General features: G+C 45.5%; 1 protein-coding gene across 2 annotated transcripts; it reads right to left on the bottom strand.

Annotated features, from left to right (window-relative positions):
- Nucleotides 1-7,650: 7,650 nt before the first annotated feature.
- Nucleotides 7,651-19,893, bottom strand: LOC123070597 (serine/threonine-protein kinase EDR1). Of its 2 annotated transcripts, XM_044493863.1 has the most exons (17): nt 19,414-19,891; nt 17,705-18,069; nt 16,803-17,003; nt 16,318-16,506; nt 15,929-16,188; nt 14,829-14,912; nt 13,726-13,818; nt 13,164-13,256; nt 10,905-11,000; nt 10,550-10,670; nt 10,175-10,436; nt 9,397-9,520; nt 9,285-9,304; nt 9,000-9,156; nt 8,509-8,797; nt 8,091-8,160; nt 7,651-7,951 (listed from the first exon to the last, which is right to left on the bottom strand). In XM_044493863.1, the coding sequence occupies exons 2-17, from the start codon at nt 17,951-17,953 to the stop codon at nt 7,869-7,871; spliced, it is 2,391 nt and encodes a 796-aa protein (XP_044349798.1). In that variant the 5' UTR covers nt 17,954-18,069; nt 19,414-19,891; the 3' UTR covers nt 7,651-7,868. The 2 variants fall into 2 exon arrangements, with proteins under 2 accessions (XP_044349798.1, XP_044349799.1); XM_044493864.1 differs by lacking the exons at nt 7,651-7,951; nt 8,091-8,160 and having other exon boundaries at nt 8,685-8,878; nt 19,414-19,893.
- Between the last annotated feature and the right edge of the window lie 1,389 nt (nt 19,894-21,282).

Below are 21,282 nucleotides of genomic sequence, written 5' to 3'. Positions count from 1 at the left end.
GTCTTTTCCATTCCTTGCATGTTGTAGTTCATCACAAAGCTCTTGTAGCTTGGTGGGAGCGACTGGAGGATTCTGTCAATGACCGCCTCATCTGGGAGGTTAATGTTTAGCTGGGTCATACGGTTGTGCAACCCAGACATCTTCAGGATGTGCTCACTGACAGAACTGTTTTCCTCCATCTTACAACTGTAGAACTTGTCGGAGACATCATATCTCTCGACCCGGGCATGAGCTTGAAAAACTAGTTTCAGCTCTTCGAACATCTCATATGCTCCGTGATGCTCAAAACGCTTTTGGAGCCCCGGTTCTAAGCTGTAAAGCATGCCGCACTGAACGAGGGAGTAATCATCAGCGCGAGTTTGCCAAGCATTCATAATGTCTTGGTTCTCTGGGACGGGAGCGTCACCTAGCGGTCCTTCTAGGACATATTGTTTCCTGGCAGCTATGAGGATGATCCTCAGGTTCCGGACCCAGTCCGTATAGTTGCTGCCATCATCTTTCAGCTTGGTTTTCTCTAGGAACGCGTTGAAGTTCATGTTGACATTAGCGTTGGCCATTGATCTACAAGACATATTTGCAAAGGTTTTAGACTATGTTCATGATAATAAAGTTCTAATCAAATTATGAACTCCCACTTAGATTAGACATCCCTTTAGTCATCTAAGTGTTACACGATCCGAGTCGACCAGCCCGTGTCCGATCATCACGTGAGACGGACTAGTCATCGTCGGTGAACATTTTCATGTTGATCGTATCTTCCATACGACTCGTGTTCGACCTTTCGGTCTCCGTGTTCCGAGGCCATGTCTGTACATGCTAGGCTCGTCAAGTTAACCCTAAGTGTTTTCGCTGTGTAAAACTGTCTTACACCCGTTGTATGTGAACGTAAGAATCCATCACACCCGATCATCACGTGGTGCTTAGAAACGACGAACTGTAGCAACGGTGCACAGTTAGGGGAGAACACTTCTTGAAATTTTATAAGGGATCATCTTATTTACTACCGTCGTTCTAAGTAAACAAGATGCATAATACATAATAAACATCACATGCAATTATATAGTTGTGACATGATATGGCCAATATCATATAGCTCCATTGATCTTCATCTTCGGGGCTCCATGATCATCTTGTCACCGGCTTGACACCATGATCTCCATCATCATGATCTCCATCATCGTGTCTTCATGAAGTTGTCACGCCAACGACTACTTCTACTTCTATGACTAACATTTAGCAATAAAGTAAAGTAGTTTACATGACGTTATTCAATGACACGCAGGTCATACAAAAAATAATGACAACTCCTATGGCTCCTGCCGGTTGTCATACTCATCGACATGCAAGTCGTGAATCCTATTACAAAGAACATGATCTCTTACATCACAATTCATCATTCATCACAACTTCTGGCCATATCACATCACATGATCAATCGCTGCAAAAACAAGTTAGACGTCCTCTAATTGTTGTTGCATCTTTTACGTGGCTGCAATTGGGTTCTAGCAAGAACGTTTTCTTACCTACGAATCACCACAACGTGATTTTGTCAACTTCTATTTACCCTTCATAAGGGCCCTGTTCATCGATTCCGCTCCAACTAAGGTGGGAGAGACAGACACCCGCCAGCCACCTTATGCAACTTGTGCATGTCAGTCGGTGGAACCGGTCTCACGTAAGCGTACGTGTAAGGTTGGTCCGGGCCGCTTCATCCCACAATACCGTTGAGCAAGAAAAGACTAGTAGAGGCAAGTAAGATGACAAAATCCACGCCCACAACAAAGTTGTGTTCTACTCGTGCAAAGAGAACTACACATAGACCTAGCTCTGATACCACTGTTGGGGAACGTTGCAGAAAATTAAAAATTTTCCTACGGTTTCACCAAGATCCATCTATGAGTTCATCTAAGCAACGAGTCTAGGGAGAGAGTTTGCATCTACATACCACTTGTAGATCGCGTGCGGAAGCTTGCAAGGTGATGATGTAGTCGTACTCGACGTGATTCAAATCACCGATGACCTGCGCCGAACGGACGGCACCTCCGCGTTCAACACACGTACGGAACAGCCACGTCTCCTCCTTCTTGATCCAGCAAGGAAGGGAGGAGAGGTTGAGGGAGATGGCACCAGCAGCAGCACGACGGCGTGGTGTTGGTGGAGCTGCAGTACTCCGGCAGAGCTTCGCTAAGCGCTATGGAGTTGGAGGAGGTGTTGGGGAGGGAGAAGGAGGCAACCAAAGGCCAGGGCACAAGGTATGAAGTCCCTCCTCTCCCCCCACTATATATAGGGGTGCCAAGGGGGGTGGCCGGCCCTAGGAGATCAAATCTCCTAGGGGGTGCGGCGGCCAAGGGGGGATTCCCTCCCCCCCAAGGCACCTAGGAGGTGCCTTCCACTAGTAGGACTCCTCCCCCTTGGAAACCCTAGGCGCATGGGCCTTGTGGGGCTGGTGCCCTTGGCCCATGTAGGCCAAGGCGCACCCCCTACAGCCCATGTGGCCCCCGGGGATGGGTGGCCCCACCCGGTGGGCCCCCGGGACCCCTCCGGTGGTCCCGGTACAATACCGATAACCCCGAAACTTGTCCCGATGCCCGAAACAGGACTTCCCATATATAAATCTTTACCTCCGGACCATTCCGGAACTCCTCGTGACGTCCGGGATCTCATCCGGGACTCCGAACAACATTCGGGTTACTGCATATACATATCCCTACAACCCTAGCGTGACTGAACCTTAAGTGTGTAGACCCTACGGGTTCGGGAGACATGTAGACATGACCGAGACTCTCTTAGTCAATAACCATCAGCGGGATCTGGATACCCATGATGGCTCCCACATGCTCCTCGATGTTGTCATCGGATGAACCACTATGTCGAGGATTCGATCAAACCCTGTATACAATTCCCTTTGCCAATCGGTACGTTACTTGCCCGAGACTTGATCGTCGGTATCCCAATACCTTGTTCAGTCTCGTTACCGGCAAGTCACTTTACTCGTACCGTAATGCATGATCCCGTGTCCAACACTTTGGTCACTTTGAGCTCATTATGATGATGCATTACCGAGTGGGCCCAGAGATACCTCTCCGTCATACGGAGTGACAAATCCCAGTCTCGATCCGTGTCAACCCAACAGCTACTTTCGGAGATACCTGTAATGCACCTTTATAGTCACCCAGTTACGTTGTGACGTTTGGCACACCCAAGGCATTCTTACGGTATCCGGGAGTTACACGATCTCATGGTCGAAGGAAGAGATACTTGACACTTGCAAAGCTCTAGCAAAACGAACTACACGATCTTTTATGCTATGCTTAGGATTGGGTCTTGTCCATCACATCATTCTCCTAATGATGTGATCCCGTTATCAATGACATCCAATGTCCATAGTCAGGAAACCATGACTATCTGTTGATCACAACGGGCTGGTCAACTAGAGGCTTACCAGGGACATAGTGTGGTCTAAGTATTCACACGTGTATTACGATTTCCGGATAATACAGTTATAGCATGAATACAAGACAATTATCATGAACAATGAAATATAATAATACTTTTATTATTGCCTCTAGGGCATATTTCCAACAATATGTACCTTGGAAGTTGTTGCGAAAGGCGTCCTCCAAGTCTTCCCAGTTGCCAATGGAATTCTCTGGGAGGTTGTTTAACCAGTGCCGGGTTGGTCCCTTTAATTTTAGTGGGAGGTATTTGATGGCATGGATGTCATCACCGCGGGCTATGTGGATATGGATAAGAAAATTCTCAATCCATACCGCGGGGTCTGTTGTTCCATCATATGATTCTATATTCATAGGTTTAAACCCTTCTGGGAATTCGTGCTCCATTACCTCCTCGGTGAAGCATAGGGGGTGTGCGGCGCCTCTGTAACGGGCGACGTCGCGACGGAGTTCAACGGACGTCATTATGCGGTTTTTGCCCCGAGTGAGGTTGTGTTGGTCACGCGGGGCCTAATAGTCGTCCTCTCGTGTTGGGGCACGTCCCCTTGACTCGTAGATTGATCTGGCTAGGCCTTCTCGAGCGTCCAGGTCCTGCCGTAGGTCGTAGGTGTGATCTCGGGCCACTGTCTCCCCATCTTTACGATAGGGTAATTTGGGCTGGTGTTCGGCTTGGGTGGCTGTTCTGTCCCGGCCACGCGGTGGCCGGTCTTGTTTGTCAGTTGCGTTACGCGCTGATATTATGGGCTCCTGCGCCTCAACGTCGAATTGGGGTAACAACTTGCACTTTGGGTAGCTTTTGGTTGGTCGTGCAAGGCCGTATTCCTCGACTGCCAAGACATTAGTCCATCTATCGTTGAGTGTATCCTGTTCGGCTTGAAGCCGTTGCTGCTTCCTTTTCAGGATCCTCGCGGTTGCGATGAGCTGTTGCTTAAAGCGTTCCTGCTCGAGGGGTTCTTCTGGCATGATGAAGTCTTCATCGCCGAGGCTTATTTCGTCTTCGAAGGGCGGCGTATTATTGCTATCCTTAGAGTTCTCGTTCCCTACTGGCTCGCCAGGATTACCCTGCCCCTCCTCCCTGTCATCTTGTTCGGATGTTTGTTCGACGGGGGCGTCTGGGTCTTCGGCATTCTCTGGAGTGTTATCGTCTCCCTTGCCGGTATTGTTTTCTTTGTTGCGGCGTGACTTGGAACGGCGCCGCTGATGTCACCGCTTTGATGGTATCTTAGGAGGTTTATCTTTGACTAGATTTTCCTCGTTTTCTTCGTTACCCTCTTTGGGTGTATCCACCATATACACGTCATACGAAGAGGTGGTCGTCCAGCGTCCGGTGAACGGCGGGTTTTGGGCCTGCTCCTCTCCGGCATCGTCGTCCATACTGTTGATGTCTTCGGAGCCGTAATCGAGCATGTCAGTTAAGTCCTCGACAGTGGCTATGAAGTGGGTGGTGGATGGGAAGTGAAATTCTCCATCATCAGCCTCCAGTTCAAACCGGATATAATTCGGCTGTGAGTCCCCTACTAAGGAGAGAGTTTTTAATGAGTTCAGCACATCGCCTAAAGGCGAGTGCCGGAAGATATCTGCGGAGCTGAATTCGACGATAGGCGCCTGATCCAGCTCGAAGGACGCAGATGCACATGGTTCGGAACCTGTAGCCGGGGACGAACCCGAAGTTTCGGTAACACAAATCCCGCTCAAGGTTGGGTCTGTGTGCGGCTCCAGCGCCGCTGAGTCTGCAGCTTCCGTCGTGGGGTTGAGCTTCCCGTCCTCGGACGACGCGATCTGCTCCGGATCCAAGGCCAGAGCAGTTACAGGCACTATCTCCTGGATGTGGTCTGATGACAGATTTAGGTCATGTTCATCATGGTGGCAGGGAGCGGTCGCCATGGGCTCGAATCCGTCGAAGATCAAGTCTCCGCGGATATCAGCAACGTAGTTCAAGCTTCCAAACCTAACCCGATGGCCAGGGGCATAGCTCTCAACCTGCTCGAGGTGGCCTCCTGTGTTGGCACGGAGCGTGAAGCCGCCGAACACAAAAAGCTACCGGGAGGGGAAATCTCCTCGGCGGTGGTCCCGGCGTTGTTGATGGAGCGATCCATCAATCCTTCGGTCGACCACATAGGGGAACTCTCAATTAAAGCACCAATGTCGGTGTCAAAACCGGCGGATCTCGGGTAGGGGGTCCCGGACTATGCGTCTGAGGATCGATGGTAACAGGAGACTGGGGACATGATGTTTTACCCAGGTTCGGGCCCTCTCGATGAAGGTAATACCCTACTTCCTGCTTGATTGATCTTGATGAGTATGAATATTACAAGAGTTGATCTACCACGAGATCGTAATGGCTAAACCCTAGAAGTCTAGTCTGTATGATTATGATTGCCTCTACGGATTAAACCCTCCAGTTTATATAAACACCGGAGGGGCCTAGGGTTGTATAGAGTCGGTTTGCAAAGAAGGAATCTTCATATCTGAACGCCAAGCTTGCCATCCACGCAAAGGAGAGTCCCATCCGGACAAGGGAGGAAGTCTTCTTATCTTGTATCTTCATGGCCCATCAGTCCGGCCCATGTCACATAGGCCGGACGCCCGAGGACCCCTTAATCCAGGACTCCCTCAAAGAGTAAGTGGCCATGTTCCTCCATGTTGTTGGTCATAACCAGAGCTTCAGGGTTGTACACAACACCTTTAGGAGATCAATGGAGACCATCTCCAGGTACTTCAAGCAAGTGTTGTATGTTGTTGAGGAGCTCAGAGGAGAGATGATCAGGTCACCAACCAGCCGGACTCCTACCAAGATTCGCACTAGCCCAGGATGGTATCCATACTTCAAGGTGAGCACTTACAGTATGTAGTTCATGCCTTCATATGTTGTTATTGTTCTGTAGTAGACTAACAACATATTGTAATGTCATTCCAGGATAGCATTGGAGCAATAGATGGTACTCATGTCACTGCCAGAGTGCCGAGGTCACAAGCTGCAGCATACAGATGGGGGAAGCACTACAAAAGCCAGAATGTGCTAGCTGTTGTTGACTTCGATCTGAAGTTCACATATGTGCTGGATGGCTGGGAAGGATCAGCACATGATGCTAACATTCTCAGTGACAACATGAGTCGTCATGATGGCATCAACATCCCCGATGGCAAGTTCTACCTTGGAGATGTTGGCTATGCATGTCGGACAAGTGTTCTTCCACCCTTCAGGAAAACTAGGTACCATCTGAACAAGTTTGCTGGTAGGAACTATCCTAGGACTCCTCAGAAACTGTTCAATCTCAGACACTCCAGTCTTAGAGTGACTGTTGAGAGGGCCTTTGGAGCTATGAAGAACGGGTTTAAGATCCTAGATCAGAAGCCATTTCACTCTTACCCTACCCAGGTGAAGCTTGTTCTTGTATGTTGCATCATTCACAACTGGATCCTGCAATGGGGAGTTGATACATTTGTGCCGGGGGAGGAAGATGTGACTCCAGATGAGATGATCAGCTCCGACCATGGTGTGGAGGCGTTCGACAGCGAAGCATGGAGCAACAAAAGGTTGGAGTGGGCTCATGCAATGTTTGATAACAGAGGTCAGACAAGGATCTGAAGCAGAAGAACAAGAGGAAGAAAAAAGAGGCAGCAGTAGAAACGAGGAAGAGGAAGCAGCACATCAGCAGCAGAGGAAGAGGAAGAGGAAGAGGATGAACTTGCACCTAGTTAGCATCATTGAACTTTCCTTATTCAGCCATGTTGGCTCTTAATAATTTATACTGTCATTTGCTAGTAGCTAGAATAAACCTTCATTTGTTTCCTAGCTAGGACGAGACAATGTTCAGTGTGTATGGTAAGGTCACCACTAGTGAAAAGTGATGATCACATCTTTAGCCGTTTGCAACCATACAACGGGTTGTTTGTTTAACAATAGCGACGCACGCAACCAAACAGCGTGCTGACTAGTTGTCTCCCTCGTGCAGAAAGCCTAATGCAGGCAACCAAACTACATGCAAACATTGATTTTTAGCCTGTATTTGTCCAACCAGACCCAACTGAAACAAGTATGCAAAATGCTCTAAAACAAGGCATCCTAAAAAAAGTGAGGTGACATGCAGAGAACGGCGGAGGCAGCAGTGAGGTTGTCACATCCACCGGAACCGGACGTACCCAGTCTACAATTTCTTAGAAAAGCAAATGATAGATCCGAGGACACGCTAGCTTTGCCCTGCGACATTCTTCTATAAAAGGAGAGAATTTTCCTTTACAAATTTTAAAGAAAGGGTCACCGATATACAGCCGAAATACAAGAGTTCAATATATGTATCCCTGCCGGTCTGCAGAACCAACAGGCTAGATTTTTACAAGTTTTATACAGAGAAACGGTTCCACCTCTCAAGGCACTGGGAGGTTGGGAGTGAAGCATTCGCCAGGTTCGTCTCAGCTATCAGCGTACTCGCAGTCCAGCAAGCGAGCGAGGATCTCCTGGCAGCTCGGCCGATCCTGGGGCTCTGCCCAGCAATCTGCAGTAAACAAAACAATTGTCCCTAAGCTGAAACTAAAGAACAGAATAAGCTGAAGAACATTGACTCAAAAGTGATCCCAGACTTGTTCCACCGTTAACCTGGAATAGAAAAACATCGCTTCTGAAAGCATCATTACCTGCAATTAACTTGCCAAGAGGCCCTTCCGGAATTTCAAGCCGCGACCCTTCAGTAACTGCGTACACCACCTATAAAACGCCAATTCTCAAGTTCAGTCAACAGCTCTTGGGGCAAAAGAACTGCTTTGCCTACTAACATGTACTCCCTCTGTCCCAAAATTCTTGTCTTAAATTTGTCTAAATATAGATGTACCTAATACTAAAACGTGACTTGATACATCCGTATTTAGATAAATCTAAGACAAGAATTTTGGGACGGAGGGAGTATAAGAACCATCGAGAAATAGGGATTCACCAGACAGGATTAATGATCAGCACAGTAGAAATCAGAATGCCGCATATGGTTCAGGTAAGAGAATATCTCTAGATAATTCGGTTATATTGCACACGTTTTGATGAAAGTCGATGGATGCTTACTTTAACTGGGCCGATCCCATCCCATGGGCGGCTCAATGTGCACAGCTCCCACATTATCACACCAAGGCTGAAAATGTCACATTTTTCTGAGAAGGGTTCGTTCCTTATGAGCTCAGGGGCCATCCATTCTGGTGTGCCAGCAGAGGAGTTATCAGTCATAGGACTATCTGTGATCGCTCGAGAAAGGCCAAAGTCACATATCTTGACAGTCCAATACTTGTTCACCAGACAGTTGGCACTTTTCAGGTCCCTGTGAACTATCTTCATGCGGTGTATGCACATCAATCCCCTTTCACAAAATAATTCCTTTTAGACGGGCAATTAATGATAAAAGGTGGTCGGAGCTGGGACGAGATTGAGGATTTGAGCTCTAAATGATAAGAGAATTACATCAAATGGATTGAGTGTTTTCTTAGAAGTTCCAGGACACCAAATAACAGCTAATAGACATGTATAGAGTAACATCACTTATATACAGGGAAAGAGCTAACCTGCATATATCACGAATAATTTTCAGCCTCCTGCGCCAGCTGAGTTTCTTTTTCTGACCACTCATATGGATGAGATAGTACAGTGATCCCATTTCCATATATTCAGTAACCATTGACAGGTGCGGAGGTACCATGCATGCCCCAAGGAACAATATTACTACAGAACAGAATAGAAAAGTTCGTTTAAGAGCCCTGTTCCTAACATATGGCAGTTGATGTCTCGAACGGAGATGCTGAGATTGCAGTTTCATACTATAGTTTGCATTTGTCAAAATGAGCTCTTACCATTTGGATGCCGTAGCCGGCTGAAAAGGAATAGTAAAATTATTAATGCAATCGAGCAGATAATGAAAACCAGAAGGTTATCCACATTAGTGAATGAAGAGTGCTCAGGTACCTCAGGATGTATATCTCATTGCAAAAATCTTCCATGTTTTCAGTCGTCAGATCCTGCTCCAGAAATACTTTGATGGCAACATCAGTGCCATTCCATATACCACGGAAAACCTCTCCAAAGAATCCTGGAGAAGCATTTCAAGAAAGGTGAGCCTGCACTTTTGTCAGGCTAAGCAAATGCTGACGAATAAAAACACAAAGAAAAACAGACAATTTCAAGCTAGAACATTTGAATATGAAACAGAAGACTGCATTATGATGACTATCAAATGGTCCAAACAAGTATCCATGTTTATTAGCATGCCTACTCTCATTGTTTCTAACTATCAGAGCGGAATAGCTGCCATTTAATGGTGACATCGTTAAATTCTCAGAAAAATAAATCGATGTCACTTGCGCAGTTCGACCTGAATATTTGATTTATTTTAATAAACTTTCAGTAAAACAATAATAAGATTTCATGAATAGCTTTGGCGAAGTCAAAATATAAAGACAGATATAACAATATCAAGACAGTGTGTAAGACTTAGGATATAATTGAACCCGATTCATTTGATTATCAAAGCATTGTAGATAAGTCATACAAAAAAAAACACTTTCTGTTGATTGTTTGATTCTGATGCATACTACAAACATATCATACCATACTAACAGCAGCAAACACTTATCATTGCAAAGAACACAAGCATAACAACAAAAGAATGGGAGAGGTTCATTTCAAAACACACGCATCAAGTCGACAATAGTAAATTTGTGTGAGGAAGTTCAAGATGACTTGCCAATTCCAACCCGTGTACCAATTGTAAGCTCAGAGAAATCTATGTTCCACTCTTGGAAAGGCGATAGAGGCTTATTAAAAGGAGAGCTTTGCAAAACCCTGTTCCATGCGAATACCATCTTCTCTTCACTTATAAAATCACAATTATTGCTTGTTTCAGAAATTTCGCCCCCATAGTCATGAGGAGAAGTAGGCAATGACATAGCCTTCTGAGTAGAACCAGCTCGGTTTCTCAAGCCATTGTTCGTCCCAGATTTATCATCCTAAGAATGAAATGAAATTAGGATCCCAAGCTGATGAAATTCACAAGGGAATTACACGCGCAGGAGGTAAAAAGCCAACATATATATAATAAAACAATGGAACAATAATGTACATTATTTGGGCAGTCATTTGCATTGCTTTCGTCCGCCCCAGTATATGAACATGAACCATCATTAACATGATCCCTTTGGAGGCGATTCTGCTTTAGTGTTTCATTCATAGCCCGAACTGCCCTGTCAAGATTTAAGATTTAAACAGTGAATACCTGATGTTCGATGAGCATATCTAACAGAATACAGACACATGCTCTAGGATATCTAGCATCTATACATGGCCATGAGCAAAGTATACAGTGACGCTTGAATCTTGCTACACTGGATTGAAGGCAACAAGCAAGCGCACCTACACAACTTCTAATACGACCATGGAAACTCCAACCCCATCATATAGTTCAAAACAAGAATTACCTCACAATGTCATCTCCAATCTCAGGTGTAATGCTAATGCTTCTTCGTCTTATTCTTCGAGGGTTAGGTGTAGTAGTGACACCCTGATCATCTGATCTGCAAGTGTGTAATGATTTATTCAAAAATGGGGTTGCTATCCGAATTATTTTCACGATTATGAAAAGAAGCTTCAGAAAAGAAAAGCAAAACTGACATAAGGCGAGTTTTTGGTCTTTACAAGGGTAAAGGATGCAAATTAATTTGGCTTCTCAAAAACTAACGAGGATTTTGAGTCCACAACCATTGACATGGACATATGGGTGGAGATAAAAAAAATCAGAAATGTAAGAGAAGCATACTTCAAACTAGTTTCCATTAGGAAGAGCAACACAAAGGTAATACTCCCTCCTTTCCGGTTTATAGGGCTTATCTCAAAATTTTAGTTTTTCCATTTTATAAGGCTCAATTTGGTTGTTCCCATCACATGTTCAGATTCTAAGGTGCATTAAATCATTGCATGCAAGTATTAAGAGAAAATTAATCAATGCATGTACTTTATGCATGCATGCATTGCAATTAATGCATTTATAAACATAATTTTTTGAGGAAAACAAGAGAATTAATTAGGTGCTTTTGCAAACTACATAAAATATTCCACCACTCACCATCTACCTTTGTTGGTGAGATTTTTGAATTGAGCCCTATAAACCGGAAAGGAGTATTATGATTGGGAATAAGGTTAGTGGTTAACTAAAAAAAGGTAGATTTCACCATCTATCGTGCGCAACAGTTGCATTGGTTGCCCCTTTTCTTTTAGGGAGCTTGCAGAATATTAAATCGTATGGTTGCTACTAACAGTGAATAAGAGGAAGAACATAATGGAATAAAGGCCAGCAGTTTGTATTACCGAAAAAGGGTTTCCCCCCGCTTTGTATTCCAAAGCAAAGAACACCGTACACATAGCATTGCTGGGGCGAGCAGCACATCAAGCCCAAAAGAAAAAGAAGAAACAAATGCCAACAACGGCAGCTCGACAAAGCGTGAATGAACCGCCACCGCTGCGTCCTCCGGAGACAAACCACCACAGCCCGAGGCTCCGATCTGCCGCGTACCAAGCAGCACCTTCAAGAAGGGATGCGACGCCGACGACGTTGCTGCCCGGACGAGTCCTAGGGTTTCCCCCGACACGCGGAGGGAAGTGGGGGATGGTTACCACCGACACCCTCCAAGAAGGAATGGTGGCACCGGTCGGTGTCACCGCATCGGAGTCGGACGAACCGGCAAGGATTTCTCTTGCACTCCAAACCCCACCGCCCAACCGGAGCCGACCAGCCAAACCACCGCCCAACACCATGCGCCATCGCGGTTGCGCCGCCACCCACGCTGTCTCACTGCGAGCACCAACACGAGGCCAAGAAGACCAGAGAGAAGTGCCAAGCGACGGGAGCAGCAGCACCAAGGCCGAGCAGGAGGGAACCACCTTCACAGCCGTCGTGCGAGAGGCCCGCGCCTCCGGCACCCTCGCGGTCGCCGTCCGGACACGGCAGCGGGGCATACCAGGCCACCCCTGGCCCAGCCAAGCCCGAAACGGGCCCGCTAAGCCCCGCCGGCCACGCTGCAGCAGGCTAGCGTCGGCGCCGCCAGCACCCAGCCGCTCATCGCCGCTCCCCCGCCTCCCGGAAGTCTCGCCGCAGACCCGCCCCGCCGGCCCGCCCAGGCCCAAATGGGGCCAGTAGGGCCCAGATCTGGGCCGAGCGCCGCCGCCAGGTTACGCCGCTGCGCCACCTCGCCGCCAACAACGACGCCGCCATCCAGCCGCCCGCCAGCGCCGCGCCGGGGAACCCCGCCGTCACCCGGTCCGTCGCCGCCTAGGAGCACCCCCCGGTGCAGCTCCGCCCCACGCCGGAGAGCCACCGGGAGGGGAAGGTCAGGAGGACGCCGCCACCAGCGTCCCCAGGGCCAGGGCGGCCGCGGGCGCCAGCGACGGCGGCGGGGAGGAAGGGGAGAGGGGGGGGGCTGGTGGAGGGGGAGGTCGACGCGCGGCCGGTCGACGCGCGGCCGGTCGCCCGCGGGGGCGACGCGGTCGCGAAGGGAGGGGTGGGGAGGGGGTAGGTTGTGTAATTCATTTTGATATTTTCTCAGCAGTTTGTATTTATGGCAGTAGGCAGTCAAGCTGACCAACTGAAACAAATTGGTCAATCGATATACAGTGGAAATAGTTGCGCCAGCAAAAAAAATTAAGAAATGCAACACCACACCAATAAAAAAACACTGGCAAACCTTAGAGTAACTCTATCAGTGTATTCTTGAAATGATTGCCGGTCACCACCAAGTATAGATCTTCCCTTGGCCCTCATTAACGGATGCTCAGGACTACAACAGGGGAAAGCGACAAAAGTATCCTGTGAGAACATATATACCACCAGAAACTGGGAGGGAGACAGAATGAAACAATAGATCGATGCTCATAGTTCCTATCATGTAAGAGAATACTCACTACTAGGTAAACATTTGGTAACACAGAAAAGCATACAAACTATAAGCATGCACGTAATATGGTAATATTAGTGCAAGTTTTGGTGAATACAAAATAGGATAATTTTAGGAAAGGCGTGTATGAGTGCATCTGCAAACCAAACAAAGAAGAGCATGTAATTCGTCAAAATGGCATTTCCCAAGCCTATGAACAATGCATAGAACCTAAAAATTAGTGCATTAAACCCTCGGTAAAAATACCTTAGTACCTCTCAGCAATAAGATTGTAGGAAAAGAACTACGAACAGCAATACAAGGGATTATAGAATTTTACTAAAGCAGTTAATGCCTAGAGTCGAGTGGAAACCTTGAACTAGCACCACGAGGTTCTTCAGCAACTCCTCTCCTCTGGCTTCGCCTCCAGAAGGCATTTGCGATGTTTGGCTCACTACATGATGTGCTGGTTTAAACAACCAACAATTTCTTAGAAAATGCAATGGAAAATGCAGTAAAAACTCAAAAATGTTGACACAAGTATGAGATTATTACATAAAATTCTGACAAAAACAAACAAGACATCTCGACAATACTTTCATTCTATGAAAGAGAAGGAAGAGTTCCACTTATTGGTGAAGGACCAGGAATCAATGCTCTGGTAGATGTCAAAGATCTTTGCCACTCTTGAGGGCACGCCTGCCGAGGCATCACGCCAAAACACGCTCCCAACCCCCTCGGCGGGGAGCGCAATGCGGCATGTGGTCCCACATCCTGCAAGGGGTGGTGGGCTGAAGATTGGGATGCCGGCGTACCGTGCCGGGCACAGCTCGTGGTGCGCGGCATTTTTAATAGGTTATGAGTTTTAATGCAGATCAAAGGTAGGGATTCAAACTAGTCCTTAATTGGTAATGTGAATTCCAGTTTTGCAACACCACTCGGCTCACCCCTCTGTCATGGCCTCCTTCAGCCGACTGACTCCCGACTCATCTTCGTTACGTTGATCTACTTCCTACACTGACAGACATGTTCCAGAATGTGCAAGATTCTCCACCTCCCGCTGCGAGACACTTGTCCAGCAGCTTGTCTCGCACCCCTTCCACAAGACGCTCTCGATGTAATATGGGCTGGCACAAGCCAAGAAGCCATCGCGGCTATAAGATGGATGTTGAGAACTTGAGATGACCCTAGAGTATGATGTAAGCGTTGGGTTGGAACGCTAACTTGCTTTAAAATTCTGCATGCAGGCATGGAAAAATACACAGCATGCATGTGTACATTGATTTGTGTAATGTAGTATGTACTTTGCAATAAAATGATTATTATCCTTGCAGTAATACTGATTATCAGAGAAAAGTATGGAACTGTGCTTTGTAAGTGACTGGAATTCAAAAGCCATATCCCCGAAGGGGTGTATACTAAAGCAAAATTTACCAATCAATGGATAGTGACTAATATTATATCATTAGGTGATACCTTAATTTCCCCTCTGAGAATGTTCTCGATCTCAACATTGTATTACGCAATGAACGCCCAGATAGATTTGATGAAGCTTCGATTCTGTACTGAGATAGAGATGGAATATTTTTATCTTGCTCAAATATAAACTCTAGAAAGTTGGGAAAAATTAACAGAAGGATTGCACAAAAAAATATGAAAGAACCAATACAGCTGATAGGTGCCTTTTTCTCCATATATGATATACCTGAGCATGTAACCTATTCTTCTAGAAGATCTCTTTGCCTTTTCTAATGGTAATTTCAAGATTCAAAATATCGGATACTGTGCTCGTAGATTTGGTCTAGAAAGAGCGATATGACCGAATTATCGGCCGATATGACCAATACTGGGGCTGATGTGACCAAAATATCAGACCATACTTGATATAAGAAGGCAGCCGAAACCGCAATGTCGGCGATATATCAGCCGATACAGACGCTATTTAGAACCATAGCACAACAACTATACAATTAAAATATCCATGACTGATTTTCTTCTGTACAATTTCTTTATTTGGTTAATGTTGTCAGATATAAACTTCCGACGTAAATTTCTCAAATATTCTGTATTTTCTCTTCATGCAAATAACCTGTCTCAGCTTCTATTGCGGCCAGTGTGAAGATTCACTGTTGTAGCCGCCATACATTCAATAATGTTCCAACCAACCAACCTAAACCAGCAAGGGGCATACATCACCATGTCTTACAAAATTATTTGTTTCAACAAGCATATGCTAGAATAATTATCAATCTTACAGTTCTATTGCATGATTATGTTTAAAAGTCATTAATAACCTGCCCAACGACACAAACTATGATTTTTTTTCTCTATAATCAGACCATGCTATCTGTTTATTTTATTTTTGAACTTTAATGACAGTGGGAAGCCATGCTACCTGTTCAAAGGTTCACGGTATAAGTTCATCCATAAAAGGGTGTGAGCCACTCAATATGCCAACTAACATTTTGTCCAGTGAGTGAACTATTAGCTCTCTATCATGATACTCATAGTGATATTAAAAAAAATAAAGGCCTGAATTGCATAACTAAGAGGAGATATTTAATGCATAAGCATACCCTTCAGCTTCAACTTTATCAGATAATCCATATAGAGGACTGTTGGGCTCCAGGGGAGAATCACACGAGTCATTTTCAGCTGAATCACTCTCACCCGCAGCAGAGATATGTGATATAAAGATGGCCTTGGCTGAAAAAGGAATCAACTGGCCGGGAAATCGCATAAGGTCAACTAGTAGCTCCATAGAATTCAGTGGAACTACCACAGACATATGTTTGTAGGAGTCCACAAATCCAACTGCACCGTCATCAGGTAGACCCTGTGAAGGACACAATTTTAAGCATTTGAACTTAATTTTATCCGAAATATAACATGAACACGGAATATTATTCGATGCACAAAGAAATATCTGAAATATACAAAAGATTGAAAAGGGATGTCAACATACCACAACAAGTTTACTCTCAAGGCCAACAGCATCTGCAAGAACTTTAAATAGGATAGCTCGGGGTCGGCATGATCCATGCCTTATCTGCCCAAGAAGTTGTGGTCCTCTATTTCCAAAGAAGTGAGTATCTTCGGTTGAAGCTCTTCCTGGACTTGCATCAGAGTTTTGGCCCTTGAAGCAGTCAAAAACCTGTTCGAGAATAACTTGCCAAGTTCTATTAGATACATCAAGCAATAAGTTAATTCTTTCTTACTTAAGCATCAATTCAATAAGAACGATTTGATGTAACTAATGCAAGGACTAACTAAAATATCAGTCACCAATACTACTCTAACCGAATGTTTTAACCAAAATTGGTTTTACATGTCCATTAAGCATCAGAAGTATCCCAAGATCACACCATAGCAGTGATCAACCAAGCCCCCAATGAGGAATTGCACATGTGAAAAATACACTTGTACCGGGTTATACTTTCTTGAACTTACCAAACCTGCTATCTTCTTTATCACTAGAGCTGGATTGTTCAATCCTTTCACAAGTGCGCCACTAAGCTGCTTCAACATGAAAATCTTCTTATCCTTTTCAGCATCTACAACAATTATTTCAGGCTTAAGCCCATCTGCTTCAAGACTTTGAAGGTCAGTTAGTGATGGTATTGTTGGGAAACTCTCCTTCAGCTTTTTATCCTGTATGAGAGCATCACAGGTGGAAAAAACATAACCACAAAGAACTGAACAAAAGCAGAACATCCTCTAAATCATTCGGGACTTAATAATCAGATTGAGAAGAGAAGTAAAAGTTGTTGCGAAATCATAAGTTCAAATTCTAGTGTTTTCCCAATGATCCATAGTTTTATGACCTAGGAACTTGATTCCTCATTTTCCGAGAAAACAACTTGTGAAAAGACATTGGGAAGGTTGACATGCTTCACAATGCTGCAAAACTGTGGCACTTTCTGAACCATATGAAATATGATGGTCTAAAACAATGCTGCCCTTCAATATAGGCAGTTTGTTCCATTCAGATTTATCGTTACTACACTGAAATAATACAAAGCCACCAAAAGAACCATCCATCAAGACCCGCACAACACAAGAAGGAAAATATGGGCAGGATAACATGTGTTGTCTTACATAGAGTCCTGGAAACAGCAGCAGGCGAAGGACAACAAAAAAAAATCAAATTAAGTCCACTTCCATAGCCACCAGTTTAGATGGAGCATTAAGCATCTTCTTCAGAAAGCGAGTGCTTGACATGAATTTGGGAGCATCTAACTCAAAAGCCACATGACGTGCACAAATAATCTAGTGTAGTTCTTGTATAAGGAGTTAAGGACTATGTCTCCAAAGAACAAAACATGGTTACTGGGGGAGGGGGAGATACTCACCGGGATGATAGAATAGAAACCATTTGGAATAAACCCTGAATAAGTTCCAGTTGACCACAGTAACTGAGAAGCCTTCCAGGATGAGGACCTCGAATTTGACAGATTGAATCGCGATTCTTTTTCAGCCAGAACTTCTTGTTCTCTTGCTAAGGCGACAGATTCTATCTTCTCCAAAAAGTCTGGCGGCCACCAACTAGGTTCACATGAAGTAGCTTCAGATCGCCCAGAACTAGTTGGTGTTTCATCCATTTCTAGGTAGTGTAGTCCTTCATTCCAAACCCATGGGCACCATCTTTTGCATGCTAACAAAAGCTATACGAGAAAACTTTGTATTCAATATGACCACTGATCAGTCTGGCTGATATCTGCAAAATAAAACAGAAACTTAATACAGATCTCAAGAAAAGCAGAAACCACTCAGACAAAGTTTAGTAGAGACCAGAGCTTTTCTTATATCTAATTATCTGCACGGGGATTCTTTCACCCCATCTGCAGTACCACCAAACTGATTGGCAGCTCAGCAACAGAAACCAGATACTTTGACTTATCAGCAAGTCAGGGTTTGCTTAATCTAAACCCACCTATACACCTTGGCCACTTCTAAAGCTGATGGTGAGAACGGATCGTCTTTTCAACAACAAAATGCATGATTGATTAACAGACTATTTAAAAGTACAGTGATAAGTGCAAACTTGAGAGAAACAATCAACTACTTGTTACTTCTCAAAATTCAAAAACTTGATTGAGACATCCAACTGAAAAGAGTGAGGACATGTGAACTGTGCGAGGCTTTGGCTTTGCCCAGGGGAAAGGGCAACCTTTGTGATTAGTAAAGCTCAGTTAGTGGTGTACAATGAAGGATTACTAACTAAATAGAAGTGAATCACGTCTCATCAGCTGACGTGCATCCTGATGGAAATCAGCTTCCGAAAAAGAACCCAACCCGCAACATCACATGAAAGTTTGCCATGTGTCAGCACAAACTTCCAGGGCAACCTGCATGTTCTGTTGCATACAACCAAGCATAGCATGATGTACGGTTCCAGTTAACTCACATTTTATCCACTAGATAGATGCTATGACCAGTGGGCGCTGTTCATGCTGGCAGCCAAAAAATGTCGGCAATAATCCTATCCACGTCACTAACTGGGTCCACTCCCGGTATGAGTACATGGGGGCATACATACACTAACTCCACGGTGTAGATCCAGGCTCTTATTTACCAAAATTTAGCAACTCGGTAAAAATCGTGGGTAAAAATGGAAAAGGTAAAACAGACCACTCTACGCATCAACATACAGTAAGCATAGTACAGCCCACAATCCCATAAACGGCCATGTAATGGCGTCGAGCTGTAGCTCAAGCCTTTCCTCCGGCGGCTATTTATGACCAAAACGGGAGGAATCAGGGGCGTCCGCACCTCGAGTCCGATTCTCTGGGGTCGCAGGACAATAACACCCCTGCCTGAGATGCTGCGCGCGCTGAGCAACAACAGGAACCGAATCATACGGATGGGCGGCGCACACTGGCGGGGTACCAGCAAACGAATCCGCACCTGCAGTGAGTATATTTCCCGGTACGGACGCATTTACACAGATTGCACAGGGCGCGGTCCATATATTCGGATTCGAATTCTCAGAGGCCAAGACAGGCCGAGTAGATCAGAGCAGAACGAATCCACGCAGGCAAGTGAGGGAGGGCCGGCTTACCAGCAGGAGGAACAGGTCCAGGTGGATCTCCACGACAATCCAGCAGCCGCGGCGCAGTGCGGAAGGAGGAGGACGCGGTGGCGGAGAGCCCGAGGCGGCCTGCTTCGCTTCGGCGGGAGGAGGCGCCCGGCGGCTTCGGATTCGGATGGGCGGGCAGCGCGGCGCGGGCTCGATCGCGGACGCGGGGGGGTTTGACGGTGCGGGCGAGAGAGGCAGTGGAGGAGAGGGGCGGTAGGTGTGATGGTATGTATGGTAGGTACTAGGTAGGCGACGATCGAGCAGCGTGCGGGCGAGGCCAGGGGGAGGGGGAGGAGGAGGAGGAGGAGGAAGTAACTGGGAGTTGAGAGCTGAGGCCCGGGAACGAGGAGGGAGGAGAGCGCGAGACGGCGAGAGAGTGAAAAGTACGGCGGCTCGGCTCCAGGCTGTGGGGGAAGCGTCGGTACGCACTGGCTTTTGTGCGGGGAATGGCAGGGCGGCCAGGAGGGAACCCTGGCGACGGGGGTTTCGTGGGAGCACTTTGCTCTCGTGTGGCCGGCCCGTACGGTTTTTATCGCAAGCGTAATGCGCATTTACCTCGAGGTCTTCGTTCGGAGCGTAATTAATGTTGGCTCGTTCGGTGCATTCGAGTATTCTCGTGCTGCTTGTTTCGATTTAATTGTACGACCATAGAGTATTGGAGTGGAGTGATCTGGTCACTTGATTTTGAACGTTATAAATATTACTCCCTCTCTGTCTAAAAATGTAACACAATTTTGACACTATTAGCTCCTCCCTCCGTCCCATAATGTAAGACGTTTTTTGACATTAATGACAATCAAACTGAGTTTCATGTGATATCCTAGATATGAATGCAGCTTACTATCATGTTTATCGCTCCATATGTCGGACTAGTAGACTTTCCGTGCCGAAAGTAGATATTTATATGAATTATTAGCTTTCGCAAAAGAAAGATATATATGGATAGATATTTTGCTTATCTTGCACCGAAGTCACAAAATCGTACACGTTGTTATCTTAGCGGTGCATTCTTGCAATCTGTCGTCCACTGTAACTTTTTTGTGCGACGTGTCTTCTGGCCTTATGTCATCATGTCAGTTTTGGTTCACTCGTCATCGAGATAAAGAGGTTGTATCTAGATATGCGTTAACTTGCAGTTTTGTACCAAATGGCGTGTATACTCATCAAGAAAATTGTGTCCTTCACCAACCCCAGATATTGGCTTACTATCGTCTTAAAGATCATAAACAATGAACATTATATTTTATATGTTATTTGCATATGGATAAGTATGAGGAGCAAAAGGAGTAATTATATGTACAATAGTTTTTCATATCTCACTAAATTGCATATCCTTCTGTAAACTTTCCAAATGTGTGTTCGATTGAAACACAAACATGGCATTTTTCATTGTCAGTTAATTGATATCTTACTTACATTGCACCATGTATCCAATTATCACAGAACTGTTTTTCCACTTGATTTGAAAAGGTTATCACAATTATTGCACACTTTTGTACAAAGTTGTCTATACATTCATATGTCGGAATGAGCAATGAACTTGGTATCCTAAAGTTAGGCACAGATTGATGGCTTTCTTATCTCGTGTCGGTTACTAGAAAATGTACATGACCTGTCTTTTACATGTAAAGCTATTTTACCTTTTATTGATGTTGTATTTACATTGTTACCCATTCGATTGCCATGAGCCACACTTAGTTGCCTTAGTGGTACGCCAGTTGTATGGAGTGTGACACAACCTTTATACACAATCGGTGTTTGTGATCCTATGACATCTTACTTTCTCTTTGAATTGTTGCTGAAACTGAAATAAAGATTTTCCGCTCTGCCTTAAATTCATGTGAGAATGAG

Source organism: Triticum aestivum, chromosome 3B (genome assembly GCF_018294505.1).
Source record: "Triticum aestivum cultivar Chinese Spring chromosome 3B, IWGSC CS RefSeq v2.1, whole genome shotgun sequence".
Lineage (NCBI taxonomy): Eukaryota > Viridiplantae > Streptophyta > Magnoliopsida > Poales > Poaceae > Triticum > Triticum aestivum.
The sequence above is the reverse complement of the archived record's forward strand: the minus strand, read 5'-3'. Positions and strand labels throughout refer to the sequence as shown.

Coding starts and splice junctions, on each gene's coding strand:
- LOC123070597 (XM_044493863.1), bottom strand. CDS start 17,953: ATGGATGAAACACCAACTAGTTCTGGGCGATCTGAAGCTACTTCATGT. Junction 13,819..14,828: donor TTCTCAGAGGGGAAATTAAG/GTATCACCTAAT, acceptor TGTTTAAACCAG/CACATCATGTAGTGAGCCAA. Junction 10,437..10,549: donor CAAATGACTGCCCAAATAAT/GTACATTATTGT, acceptor TTTCATTCTTAG/GATGATAAATCTGGGACGAA.